Source organism: Pelodiscus sinensis, chromosome 29, assembly GCF_049634645.1.
Source record: "Pelodiscus sinensis isolate JC-2024 chromosome 29, ASM4963464v1, whole genome shotgun sequence".
NCBI classification, from domain to species: domain Eukaryota; kingdom Metazoa; phylum Chordata; order Testudines; family Trionychidae; genus Pelodiscus; species Pelodiscus sinensis.
In genome coordinates, this window is record NC_134739.1 from 7120437 (window position 1) to 7135053 (window position 14617).

Consider the following 14617-nt stretch of genomic DNA (forward strand, 5'->3'; position numbering starts at 1 on the left):
CTGACACATTGTGGTTTATGTTCGTTCCACAGCCCTGTTAGGGTGGTAAAAAGTTTATGAAAAATTAACCCTGCTGGATCAATTCAGACATAAATCTTCATTCAGGCTGGCCACGGATGAGTAAAAATTCAAAAGGAGACTCAAACTTCACTCTTCCCCATTGCCTCCGTAGTCTACTGTTTATTAACCCCTTTAATCCTGCAGGGTAGCTTCTTCAATCGGGATCAAAGCCATTTCATTTCCACTAGTCGTGTGAAAAAGAAAGCTACAGTGCTATCGGTCAGAGTTCAACCGTTTCAAACCACAGTTCTTGCTTTTAGTGAAGGATGCTTAAGGATTTTGTGGTTCGTGTGTTATAGCTGCCAGGGAGTGAGCACGAGAAGCGTTTTTTTTTAAAAAAGCATGTGTTCCTATTTCTAAGTGGGAATGTGACTTTTTATGTTTCAATAACGTAGCAGCCCTGGAGCAATGCACGCCTGCATGTTGGAGCTCAGAGATGGTTAACTTCAAGCCGGTTAGCACAGAAGCTCATCCTACTAATCCAGGTATGCAGTTTCTATTCTCCCCTCTCCTTCAGGTTCTAACAAGTTATATGAACAGGCTGGATTTTTTTATATATATGCACAGAATAATCCACAACCCTTTTAGAGTGGGGAGGGGCCTATTGTGTTTTCTGCGCAATTTTGCAGCACAGAAGACCTTTGACTCCAGCACATACTCATTGTTCGCATATAAGACAAATGTCGAAGCACCCATGATTCCAAGACAATGTTGCTGCAATGTGAAAGAATTCAATGCCTCCTTGAAACACAAGACAAAACCCTTCTGCACAAGGAGGAAAGGATTTTAAAAACTGTGTTCAAATGAATGCAAACCACGGGGCCCTCTCAGCCGGTGACAGAAGTGACTGCTCTGAACAACACAGAAATTATAAAATTTCCAGATAAGCTACTCTAAACGCCACGCCCTACCTCAGGATAGTAAAGGATTTCATGGTTACACTGCCACTTTTTTTTTTTTTTTAAACAAACACCAAGTGCTTCAGCCACACCCAAAACAAGCTAGAATGGTTGTCTGGCCATTCCTGATTGAAGCTATGTACAGTCTGGGTTGAGCGAATTTCAGCCTCCTCCGTTAGGTAATTGGGGTAAAGAGGAGATACTGCCCACTAACGATGTTAACAAAACATGGATCTGTATAAACGTGGAACCTCTGGATTTTTTAGTGGTTACACGTTTACAATGCAGGGGGCAGGTGGGACCCAGTGCTTGCAGGGAGCTGGCTTGAAACCTGGCTCCCCATGGGCACCAGATCCCGCCTCCCCCCACCTTGCTGCCTCTGATACAGAGGCAGCGGAGGTGGGCGTGTCACCATTATAATTAACCGATGAACCCAGGCTTATGGGTTAAGCGTGTCAACCGCTACACACTAATATCCCTGCTACCCACACATTGCCAGGAAACAGTCAGTCAGGAATGGGCACCCTAATCAATCTTTAAAAGTAGCTGTGGTTTCCTTTTCACCCATTTCCTTACCTTGGGCTTCATTTCTTTCGCTCCTGTACTGGCAGGTCGGGATGTGACAGAAGAGACGCGTTTAGGAGTGCAAGCTGATGCTGAGGACTCAGCAGGGCTGGAGGGACTTTTCAAAGGGGCTGTACTAACAGAGGAGGGTCGCTGGGGGGTAATGGAGGATCTATCTTTCAGGGGTTTGGCAGAGGAAGGTGTGGATGTCTTCAAACAAGTAAACAAAATAAAATTAAAAAGAAATCAGCATGAGAAAAACCAAACTGAAAGGGGAGGATGGTTAAAATCAAATACGAATGGCTAGGAATGAGACGCAACAGGCTTGCCCCTGGGATGAGAGGTTCTCCTCAGGCTATGCCGGAGTCGGAATACACCCGGAGGTCTGGTTTGTCAGACAAAAGTCTCTCAAAGTCTATTAGTCACCCTGTCACATTTGAAAGAAAGCGGACTTGGCAGAAGCTAGTCAATCTAGGGCCAGAATTTCCAAGAGTTGCCCAGTGCTCATGACAGGACCAGATTTTCTAACATGCATCCACCAGGTCCTACTGAGAACAAGAAGAGCTGGCACCTTTGGGAACACGGAAGAGTATGAAGCAGCCAACAACTGCTCCTGCATGCGCTTCCACCTTTGAAGTGTAGAAAGCGCCGGGTGGGCTTGACTACATTTCAAAGGTGGAGGTGCCCTTATCGACTAATCGAATAGTCGATGAAATTGCATCAACTATTCGATTAATCTAAATTTAACATCCTTATCCCCACCACCAATAGATCAGGGGTTTTCAAGGGCACGGTTTGTAAGGGCAAGCTGCTAGCTGCCGCAAGATGCTTTTTTTTTTTTTTACCTGCGCCTCCGCAGGTATGGGCGATTACTGCTCCCATTGGCCATGGATTGTGTTCCCAGCCAATGGGAGCTGTGAGAAATGGTATGGACCAGAACACTGCTTCCTGCAGGTCCCACTGGGCAGGAATGGTGATTCACCAGCCAAGAGGAGCTGCAATCGCCCGTACCTGCGGAAGCACAGGTAAACAAAGCTTCTCACAACCAGCTAGCGGCTTACCCAGCTTCCTAAGCGATCTGATCACCCTGTACAACTGCCCTGTCACCCTTATTTACCGTTCCCCAATCTCTCTCACCTACACATTTTATTCAGCAGTGATTTCATATTTACTGCCAGGTCACTTGATGAATGCATTGAACAGCATCAGCTCTAGTACCAATCCCTATACTAAAATAATCCCATTCAATGAGTATTCCCCACCGACAACTATTTTTCGAGATGTCAGTTAGCCTAATCCATTTAACATGTGCTTTATTGATATTCTATAGCACTAATTTTATAATCAGGGTGTCATTAGGCATTAAGTCAAATTCCTTATAAATGTCTAAGTGTAATTGCATAGATGTAATATCTTTAATGGCTAAATATGTTATCTCCTCAAAGAATGAAATCAGGTTTAACAAGATCTATTTTCCATAAAACTATATTGAATGGCTATAATTACATTCCTATCCTTTAATTCTTTATAAATTTAATCCTGCATCAATTTTTCCATTATTTTGCCAGGGATTGTTGTCAGGCTAACTGGCCTCTTTTACCCTGGTTTTGCCCTTTTTGAATATTGGCATAACATTAGCACTCTTCCCATCTTCTGGAATTTCCCAGAATTAAATAATGTGTACAATTCAGAACACAGCCCTCTGGTGGAGTTGGACCATTCTTTAATGGTTGCTAAGGACAAATGTCTAGACTTGCTCTTTCTTTGTTTCTCAAATGGGCAGTTGTGTAACTTCAGAACTGCTGGCTCACCAACAAAAGCCATAACTGTATTTCACAAAGGCAGATGCAAGGATCAGGGTCCAGGACTGGGACCCACTAGTTAGAGTAACTGTTTTTTGAAAGTTAAACATTTGGACTCCTGCCACGTACCCTGGAGTTCTCTCTGAATTAGTTAAAAACAAAACAAAACAGCAGTTTAATTCTAAAAAGTCAATTTTTTTTCCTGAGTTGATTTTATGATTGAAAATGGCTGCGTTTTCCAAAGGAGGGAAACAAAACCACAAAGACACTAGGAGAAAATAAAACTGGAAATTAATGGCAAGGTTTTCTAACAAATATATGGATTTAGGTCAAAAGCAGCTGGGAACAGGAGGAGTCAAGAACATATACAGAAGGTTCACATCGTATTTGTCATCTTACCTTAGGCTTTTTTTCTTCAGTACCAGTTCCATCTTTGTCTTTACTGTCAATATGAGCTGATGAAATGCAAATAAAGAGAGTTATGTTCCTCTTCTTGAGGTAGTTAACTAAATATTATAAAGTAAAGCTTCTAATATATGCGTTATCGCAACATGCATTAGTGTTCGCATTTCTTCTCATTTCAGTTACATCTATTAAACAGTCCTTATCAAATTATTTCAGTTTTTTGTGTGTGTTCTTGCTGTGTTACTGATTATCCTTAATGCATAGGAGTAACAGCTGCGCTCATCAAAAACATGCAGCAAGTGTTACACCAGACCATCCCTGACAAGAGAACTTGGCACATTGTTTTAATACTGTCTTTCTGGTTTAAGACATAACAGCTCCATTCTCAGGCAATGTTCTCTCTAATCCCTCCCCCCTGCCATTCATGTGCGGAATAAATTTTGTTATATGCACTGAGGCATATGCGTATGTGCACCACCAGTAGAAAAATAAGCTGCTGGCCATGAGCACTCTGCTAATCAGCAGGACAGCATCTGAATCTCTTCTGGGTGGCTGCCCAAGTGTTCAGCTTACAGGGAACATCGTTCTTGGGCCTAACTCTGTCCCTACGCTCTTAAAAACACATGCAGATAAGGTTTTAAGCACCACATATGAAGACAATCATGAATGCCTCCAACTTATCAGAGTAGGGTCTCATGACCTTACATAACAGAACTGGTTGATCTTATTTTCCAAAAAAAAAAATCACAGTTAATGCATTACTTCAAAAAGCAATTTTATTCAAATCCACTTGTAATCTTCATCTCTCTCGATGTACTATCTTCTGTCAGATAGTATTTCAGAACATAATATTTCTTGAGGCTTTATCAGCCAAATGAAAGCCATTTAAACAAGATTCATAAATAATACGTATAGTTTCTCATTTTCCCTCATTAACCTACGAACTACAACAGACACTGCAATATAGCAAATAAAGAGACTGAAGTAAAGTATTGAAAGTAAAGTTTGTACTAAATTATAGGATACTAACTACTAAATTCACTCCCCCTCTCCTCCTATCAGCAGCTAAATTCCTTCTTAATTTTGAAGGTAAAACCGTTCTTATTCCTTCTCAAAGCTTTGGGAACGTATTCTGGCTGATAAACTTGACAAGGGCTCTAGCAGTCACCTTGAACCTGAGCGCCACTATCCAGTTCCAAAACTTCCCTAAAACAGCAATGGTACAACAAAGGTGCTGTATGTTTCAGATAAGAGCTCAAGATATTTCCAGCTGAAGAGAGAAACACCCAGCCGCTTTTCTGCTCCTGTTACTAAGTTAGAAGCTGGCGCCTGTAAGCATAATTTGTAGGCGAGGTGTGAATGAAGCTTCTCGGATTGCATATTAAAAGCCATTAAAATTAAGAAATCTGTCATGGGCTTTAACTCCACTGGAAGAAGTTACATTAACAGTCATTGCTAGGGCCTCCTTCTCCTGCCTCACCCGAGGAATAAACTAGGGGCTGAATTTTCAGGCTGACTTGGCTAGCTGTGCCAAGACGAGAGATGTTAAAAATCATTTCATACAGTACCCCTGTAACTGCTAAAAATCTCAGCGATTACATGTGCTGCGGGCTTTGCGGTAGAAGTCTCCCTCGGAGCGGGGCTGCCAGCCCCTGCCCGCCTGGCTCCTGAGGAGGTGGCTTCACGGTCACGGAAAAACCTCCTCCCTGGGAACAGCAGGCAGCCCCTGGCGGAGGCAGCAAAGCCGTTCCCCTGGGAGCCAGCTGAGTTTTACCGATACCATTAACCGATAAGCATCAGGCTTATTGGTCAAACAGTTAATCCATTAAACTCTACCATCCCTAGCCTAGACAGCATCTAGGCATCCAAAGTGAAATAGGTACGGTGCAGACATGCAAATCCTGCGAGTCCTGCAGAAACTAGGGATGTTAAATATTGGTTGGTCGAATAGTCGATTAGCCTCATGAATTATCTGTCAGTCGACTATTCTATAGTCCCTGGGGGTGGGGCCAGCAGCCAGTGCACTCCGGCCCCAATCCCGAGGAGCCCCCTACCACCTGCGCTTCTGCCTCTATCATGGGGTGCCAGGCGGGAACTGGTCCACAAGAGAAGCCAGTTTAAAAACCAGCTCTGAAGCAGAGGCAGCAGCACAGGGGGGCAGCAGCCCCTGTCCAGAGGAGGGGCTGGACTCCCAGACCTGGCACGAGCTGGAACTGAACCAGCCTGCCTGCCCACCAGACTCCCAATACACTATAAATGCAGAGTGGCAGCGGAGGTAGGCCCCGGACCCAGCGCGAACCAGGACTGAGCTGGGCTGCTGGCCAGCCTGCTAAAAAATGTACTGGCAGGTTGGGGGGGGAAGGACATGCATGCAGCCTATAGCATTAGCTTATCGGTTAACCAGTTAATCGACTGTACTGTCACGTCTCTAGCAGAAGAAACACGTTCGAACTCTGGATGGCTGCACCTGGTCTGGCCCCCAAAGAACTCACGTTGTGTTTTTCACGCCTGTGCACTAACTTGCAAGCCTCCTGAGCAGCCATGTTTTAGTGAACAGGCTACCTCCCAAGGTTTCCCTCGGATGAAAGGAGAAATAGCTCTCGAATGCAGAGGAAAAATGGCCTGTCACACAAGCAAAGGCATTTGTGCCCCAACAGGCTGAATCTAGGCACCTACTCTTGCCGGTTAAGCTAACCTGGTTGCACAAAGTTGAACACCTAAATGTAGCGCGACCTGATTGCAGTGCTATTAACGGAGCAGTTACATGCATCAAGGTTTCTCGGCAGACACCCTTAGGCATCTCACAGCCAAGTGTCACCTCGCTCCTCTCTAATACACCCAACAACTCCGCCATCTCTCTGGGGTGGTCTTGCACATAGTGCTGGGCCTGCAAAGGGAGGACACAGTCCTGCCTGCTGTCCTCCTCTCGCACTGTTAGAAACACTGACACGAAGGGCTGGCTCGCCGGAAACCCGCCAATGGCGAGTGGGGCACAGGGGCAATTGCCCTGGGATGTCAGCGTGCCTCTACAGAGACAGCAGAGTGCGGGGGGAGGCCGGTGCTGCCTGTCCCTTCCCCCCCACCCCACCCTGCTGCCTCTGATAGAACTGCCTCTAATCAGCAGGGCGGCACCTGAATCTCTCCTGGGAGGCCACCCAAGTGCTCAACTTACAGGGAACACAGTTCTCAGGCCTAACTTTACTTCTATTAGATACAGCAGCGTGTGTGGGGGGGAGGGGGAGAGGAGAAGGGAACAGGGGAGGCTGCCGCAAAGCAGCCTCTGTCCATGGGGAGCTCGGGCCAACCACAGACAGGGGCTGCTGCCACCTCAATCAGGAGGCAGCAGCAGGGGGAGCTGGTCTGCATGGGAAGGGGGTTTTCAAATAGATTTAGAGGCAGCAGTGCAGGGTGGCAGGAGGCTCCCCGGGAGTGGGGAAGGGTGCACACTGACTGCTGACTATGGCGTGTAACTGCTAAAATTTGATGGGGTAACACGACTGTTCGACTACACGCGATCGAACGTCCCTACTGGGCAGCTCTGAGAGCTGAAGGAGGTGAAGGTGTCGTGTACTGGGCGACAGAGGGCTGGCTGCCTCTGGCTCCGCCCCTTCCGTCTGAAGCCCCGCCCCTTTTGGGTGTATAGAGCTGGACGCCCCATCTTGCCTGGGGCCCGCAGAACGGGTCGGCTCCCCTGGCCATATGCGCTTTACTAGCAACGGCTATGAAACTATGTAGCCTGCTCTGTGTCAACGCTACTCCAGGGAGGCTAATGCCCAGAACAAGTCCCTCTCACACTTTTCTTTTATATCTATTTAGAGTGGTGGGTGAAATCAAAGAGCCTACATAGCAGCTGTGATCAACCGAAAGACACTGAAAAGAAAAGGGAGAAAAGCACAACCGGGAGCACGCCAGCATCCAAGCAAGAACTGAAGCGGAGGGTGAGGCCAATGAACCAAACCAAGGGCGAGGCATAAACTGAGGGAGAAAAGCAGCAGCACTCTCTGAATTCGTTTGGCACAAACACCTACGGCCAACTCTCAAGCAGCAGGACGCAAGGGGTGCCAGTAGAGGTTGTAGCAGCCTTGCCCCAAGCAACTCATTGGAGAAGCAAGTGCGGAGCAGGAAAACGAGATGCACACACCTTTTAAACGAGGAACCCGACTGACTTGTTTCTCTGACATGTGAGTTGCAGGTTTCTTTTTGAGTGCCTCTTGTTTTGCCATGGCCTGCACCATTCCCCCCGTCTCCTGTTGCACGGAAACGCTTCCATCTGCCACGTCCTTTTTTAACCTATCGGGAAACGTGGCTGCTTCTAGTGGAGAAGCTGAGATTTCCCTCTCCCTTATTACGTTAGCTTCCACTTCCACTTGGTACATCCTTACGGAGGGCTCCATCGGGACGACAGCATCATACACTTTCCCCGACAGCCACCGTTGAGTGTCATCTAGAGTCTCTGCCACTTTATGAGCTTCCCTGCCTTCTGCATCCACCTCTACAGCTTCCTCGGCCGCGGCTGGATGGGGAAATGCTTCAAGCATCGAGTCTTGTCGGCATAATGAGGATGGTGAACCCTGCTGAACAGTTTCGTCAATGTCGCGGTCCTCATCTTTTTCCTGCGCAGAGGCCTCTTCTTTCAATTTGCCGCTGGCATGTAAAGGAGATGGCCCCCCTTTGATACAGGAGCTGTCCCTTGGATCATACCCCACATCATCAACACCCAGGGGCGACTTTTCAAACCGAGTAGCAAGTGTCTCGCGATGGGACATTTCATCACTTGGACCACTCCGAGAGAATTCAGAAACTGCAGATGTGGCAAAGTCATCGGCCAACATTTTCCTCGCTCCAGCATCCTCTTTGCCACCACGGTCCCAGGGCGCAGTAAACAAAGTGCTGGAGATTGCCTCTTGGCTTTCTTCAGAGGCTCTGAAGTCTTCACAGATACCCAGGGGCACAGGTATCGAGGTCTCAGCACTGGCAGGGATTTCTGCTGCCTGTTCTCCAGTCTCCATTTCATACAAGTGGACAAGAGTCTCCGGAAGAACCTCACCTGATTGTTTTTCTGGCTGAATCTCCCTTGCCGCATGCTCCTGACTTCCAAGTTCCACTCTCTCCCATGGCCTTGGGGAGCTCAGCTCCTCTGTGGGGGCGAAGAGGAAGGGTAGGATATCAAGTGTGGCACAGTTAGCATAGATACGTCAACGGAAAGTCATTCTTGCAACACAAAAAAAAAAAACTTAAGAGACTTCTTGTAACCACTCCACGCTGCCATTTGCAGGAGCAAATTCAATTCTGCAACTTCTCTTGGCTTTAAAGGAATCTTGTCCCTGTCAATAGGCTTGAAACCAGAACCACTTTGCTTTGGTGATATACATGGAATCATCCATCATCTCTGCCTGCCTGCGCCCTTGCTGGGAAGAGGCAGGGTACCAACATACACATGGGATTTGCCGTAGCTGATCATGTTATCCTGTCTCCCATGCTGAAAACTCCCTCCTGCCTCAGTAATATGCTGGTGGGCAATCCGTTATGTTCTGTGCACCCCGTGGGTAGATTCTCTCCCAGCAGAGCATGCCCAAAAGGCCAGCCTTGGCTATCATTCTCTTTGCTGGCATAACTGCAGGATTTTGTAGGCCACAAAACCATCCAGTCTCTCTCATGTTACAGCGCTGGACAATGGCAGTGAAGCTCACAGGCTGGCCACACGGCAAATTAAACGTTAGTTGCTTCCGTCGGTCCAAAATAATGGTGGGTTGTGCAGCCATGTGCTCGCGCAGCACGGGCCAGAATGTAAGGGGACAGATATTCTCCTCTGCCCAAGGTTACAAATGAATTTAAATCCGCCCCCCAGCTCCTCCTCTTCTAACACCTCTCAGCCTCCCAGAATTCTACCCATCTTCCCTTCTCTAGACCACGTCTTCCTCTGCTACGTTCTCGACAGAGCGGCTCGGGTATTCTCGTTCAGTAGCCTGTCTGCATCATCAGAACCCCGGGTGTAGGTGGAGAGGATGGATGGCACAACAGAAACACCTGCCTGCGACTGCAAACAAACTGCGAGTCTGTATGTTCCGCCCACGCGCACGAGTCATCAGTACCACAACACTGCACATCCGCTCTGGAGCAGCGGGTGGTAGAATGTTCAACACACAGAACTTACAGTCACAGATGCAAAGATTTTAAGGCCAGAGGGGAACATCTGTGATTACTTAACCCAGGTCTCTACTACACACCTATCCTGGTATAACCACGTTGTTCAGGCAGTGAAGAATCCACATCCGAGTGGCGTAGTTATATTTACCTAACCCCCCGTGTAGACAGCACCAGGTCGACAGGAGTACATCTCCAGGTGACACAGTTATTGCCTCTTGGGGAGATGGAGTAACTCTGCCAATGGGAGCAGCTCTCCATGAACGCGCTAGAGGCGCACAATGGTACCGGTGCAGGGGCGACGCTGTAGCACTACACCTGAAGACATGCTCCCAGCCTGACCTCCGGCATGACACAGACCAGAGAATTGCATGCATCAAGCTCATACCTTGCAATGATGGAAAATCCACCACACCCTGAGGTAAATTGTTTCAATGGTTAATTAAAAACACGTGGCTTATTTCTACTTAGGCTCCTAGCCACGAGGTCTTTCCATGACTTTTCTAATCAAAACCGAGGTTAGGGACGCTTTTGTACTAAAATCAAAAGCATCCTTTCAATAAAAAGCAAACCGTAAAGAGAAAATTTAAAAAATGGGATACGTTTTTTAAAAATTGCAACTGAATTGGCCTTTTATCTGCATAAATCTTATGGAAAATCATTGCAGAGTCCTCAAATTCATGATCCAAGAAAGACCTAAATTTGATACTAATTGGCACCTGGCAATAAATCTGTTATCAGGCCACAGTGCGCTCCTTTAATAACCAAACGGTATTCCCTGGCACCAGTATGCTAACCAGCAAAGCTCAGAGGTGAATGGAACATACCACTAGCCCAGCCAAAGGAGAGATGTGGCCACTACATTCAATACAGTATCTACATTCCCAAAATGCATTTGTTGCTCTCAATACAGACCGAGGGCGAGACGTGATCAAAGGAGTTTGTAACATTTGAAATAAGGTTAAAAATCTGTAGATTTAAAAAGGCAGCCTCTCCCATGGAGTGTGTCTCAAGTTTCTACTACTCTTCCTCCTTCATGCTGAAGAGCAAGCTTTCAAATTCCACAGCCCCCTGCCCAAAGCAGAACCAACCCCAACTAAATCATCCCAGCCAGGGCTTTGTCAAGCCAGGACTTAAAGCCCTCTAGAGATGGAGATTCCACCCCCTCCCTAGGGAACCCATTCAAGTGCTTCCCCACCCTTCTAGTGAAATAGTTTTTCCTAATATCCAACCTAGACCTCTCCCTCTGTAACTTGAGACCATTGCTCCTCTGTCATCTGTCTCCTCTGAGAACGGCCTCTCTCCATCCTCTTTGGAAGAAGTTTAAACAAACATCTTGTGAAAAAGAACTAGCCAGAGCTGGACAGAATGGGCAGATATCTACAACTCTTCCATCACATCTCTGATACTGACTTCAAGCTTGACCTACAGCACCCTCTGCCATTTTAAGCCTCGTTCAGTTGACCACAAGAACTGCCAATCACAGAAGTGCATGATGACCCTGTTACACAGTTATGGGCAAATTTCTGTAGGAAGTAGGGTAAGAATAACTAAACTCGTTTACTTGGAAGCTGAAGATGCAAACTGGCCGGAGGTCAGGCCTGAGTTGAAAAGATACAGGAAAAATACCGACTTTTTAAACATCACTAAGTTTGAAAATACTTCTCTCAGCTTCCACAAGTTGTTGGCAAGTCTGAGAGTAGCAGCAGGCAGCGAGTAGAAAGGACCCACACCAAACAGACGGAGAAATTTATTTCACCTGAATGCCGCCGAGAAAACGATCTTCTGGAATGGGATTTACTTCACTTTATAAATGGAGCATTGTGTAAATGGAACAAGACAGAGAGCGGGAGCATGTTCCGCTTTCTGCACTTGCTGTTTCATTAGATGAAATGGACGTTTTGAAAGTACTCCAAGCCCTGGGCTCATGTTGCTCCCTCTGGATGCAGAGTTAGACCAACACTGGGCACTTTGGAAAATCCTACTCTGAAGTTTTTAGTTGCGTCTAAACTCAGCAAAGTCAAAAATCACCCTTTTGAGCCTGAGTCCTGGGAGCTAGCTGCTTCCCACATTACAGGGATTGTTTCCAAACCCAGTGAAGCGGATACCCAGTTGTGCTCTGCGTACCCACACTACACTGCATGGTGGCTAGCTTTGTTCTGTTCTGTGTAATGGAGGCTGACGAGAATACCCTCAGCACTTCAAAAGTACCCAACGAGTAGTTTGGGGAGAAGGTCAAACCAGACTTCCAGGGGGTGCCGTGTCAGGGATGTTAAATATCGGTTAATTGAACAGTCAAGTAACTAGGGTTGCCAGGTGTCTGGTTTTGAACCGGACAATCCAGTATTTGAGCTCTCTGTTCGGGAAACAAATTGAGAAAATAGAAATGAGAAAATAGAAATGTCCACTATTTTCTAAATAAGATGTAATGCAGATTGTGATGTAATGTCAAGTGTGTGTGGTATTTTTGTTGAAACCATCTGACAACCCTACAAATAACCTCATGAATTCTTACCGGTTAGTCAACTATTCGGTCGTCCCTGGGGGTGGGGCCGGCAGCAGCGCGGGGTGCCAGGCAGGCACTGGTCTACGAGGCAAGCCAGTTTAAAAACCAGCTCCTTTTGTGGACCGTCTGCTTGTCGCCCTGTGCTGCTGCCTCTGATAAAGAGGCAGCAGGCCAGGGTGGCAGCAGCACATCAGGGCGGGGGGGGGGGGGGGGGCGGGGGGGGGGGGGGGCAGGGAAAGAGAATCTGAGCTTCGGGACCCAGCACAAGCTGGAAATGAGCCAGGCTGCCTGCCTGCCCAGCTCCCAATACACTTTAAATGCAGACCCGCAGTGGGGGTAGGTATCAGACCTGGCACAAGCCAGAACTGAGCCAGGCTACTGGCCTGCCTGCTAAAATATTTACTAGTTTTGGGGTGGGGAGAAGGTGTGTCATCTAGAGCATTAACCGATAAGCTTATCGGTTAATCGACTACACTATTATATTCCCAATCTGTGTCACCATTCAAGTAAAAAATTGGACATGGTGATTATAAAGCGAAATAATCCTTTTCCTTGGGGTCAGCACTGCAGGATTCCAGATCAGCCCCCGTCTCTCACTTCACAGGAGAGTGACACTTAGGTATATTGCAAAAGGCAACTGGTGCCTGCAGGGGAGGGGTGCAGGGAGGGCCACCCAGAGGGGCAGGGAGGAGAATGTGGGGGCACCCCATTTAACAATTTAAATGTTGGCAGGAGTATAAGGAGGTGGGTGCACCTCCCGAGTGCTACCACAAGTCACCTATGCCAGGGATGAAGTGTTCAGAGTACGAGAATCTCCTCTTGGCTGACTCGTATTGTCTCAAGTGTGTTTCGCAAGTGGATTCCTCTTTGTGTCTCAGAGCCCTCAACCATCTGCTGCTCCAGACAGAGAACAAAGACTCAGAACACGTGGCCATCTACAGAAGAACAGCAACGGATGAAAAGTTGTGGTGGGGTTACCCCTACATGAAAAACCGGGGAGATGCTGAAAGCATGTTGGCCATTCCTGGCTGGAGACAGGCAGCGGCAGGGAGAACAAATTAGCTGGTTGCAAGGCAAGGAAGGGGCATTGCAGAAGAAAAATCCCAAACCATCAGCACTTGCTATCTCGATGTTGGGTCAAAACTGGATTTCACTATTTCCCAGCTGCAAATATTCCACTGACCTTGAGCACGATCTCCTGCAGCCTGGTCCTCGAGGTTCGGAGTAGCTCCCACACCTGCTTCTTCAGCTAATTCAGTTAAATAAAGGGGGGGGGAAGAGAGGGAGAGACAAAAATTAAATGTAAACGTCTGGCATGAAAAACACACGTGACTGCCTACTGAGCCTGTTCCTCAGCCGAGGTGCAGGATAGGCAGCACTATGCTGTATCTGAAGGCAGCTCACGTAACCGCAGCTGATTTACGCACAGGGACTAGATCAGAACAGTAACCGAGTTAGTCTGTAACTAGAAAAATTTAAACAACAAATAGTCTAGCAGCACCTTAAAGACTAACAAAACATGTAGATCAGTGTTTCTCAACCAGTGGTACGAGTACCCTTAAGGGTACTCGAGAGAAGTCTGGGGGGTACAATCACACAACTGAAGTTTGGAGAAAACGGAATTGTTGTTTTAAGTTTTACAGCACTTCATTATTTTTGTACCTTTTACACCCAAAAATGTCATTGCCCACTGGGCTACGATTAAGTTGTTTAAACAAATGTGTTGCAATGGTAGAAAAAAAATTGCGTGTCTGAAATCTGTAGGCACTGGGGGTACTTATAATTTTTTTTAAAGGGGTACTTTATAAACAAAAGGTTGAAAAACACTGATGTCGATGGTATCATGAGCTTTTGTGGACACAGCCCACTTCTTCAGATGACTGGACTATTAAAAGTCCATACCCAACAACATCAGCCACAACACCAGGGGCTCATCTACCTGCACATCCTCTACTGTGATCTATGCCATCAAATGCCAGCAATGCCCCACTGCCATGTATATTGGCCAAACTGGACAGTCTCTACGGGAAAGAATTAATGGACACAAATCAGATACCCGAAAAGGCGACACAAAGAAACTTGCTGGAGAACACTTTAACCTGCCCAGGCACTCATTAACGGATCTCCGAGTCACCGAGTTGTTTTGGGCCAATTCCACCAGCCAAACACACAGGGAAGGGTTGGAATCCAGTCATCTTGGATGACAGAGACCACTTCAAAGAAAAGAGCAGGAAGCT

The 14617-nt window shown here is 47.1% G+C and overlaps 1 protein-coding gene across 22 annotated transcripts in view; it reads right to left on the reverse strand.

The window, feature by feature from the left end:
* Positions 1 to 14617, reverse strand: part of MAPT (microtubule associated protein tau) — a 92010-nt gene that overhangs the window by 19980 nt on the left and 57413 nt on the right. For 6 of the 22 annotated variants that reach the window (XM_075911154.1, XM_075911156.1, XM_075911153.1 and 3 more), the window contains 2 exons: positions 13564 to 13629; positions 3725 to 3780 (listed from right to left, as the gene is read on the reverse strand). In XM_075911154.1, coding sequence (XP_075767269.1) covers positions 3725 to 3780; positions 13564 to 13629 — 122 coding nt within the window. The other 16 variants (XR_012898004.1, XM_075911142.1, XM_075911143.1 and 13 more) reach the window with 7 other exon arrangements.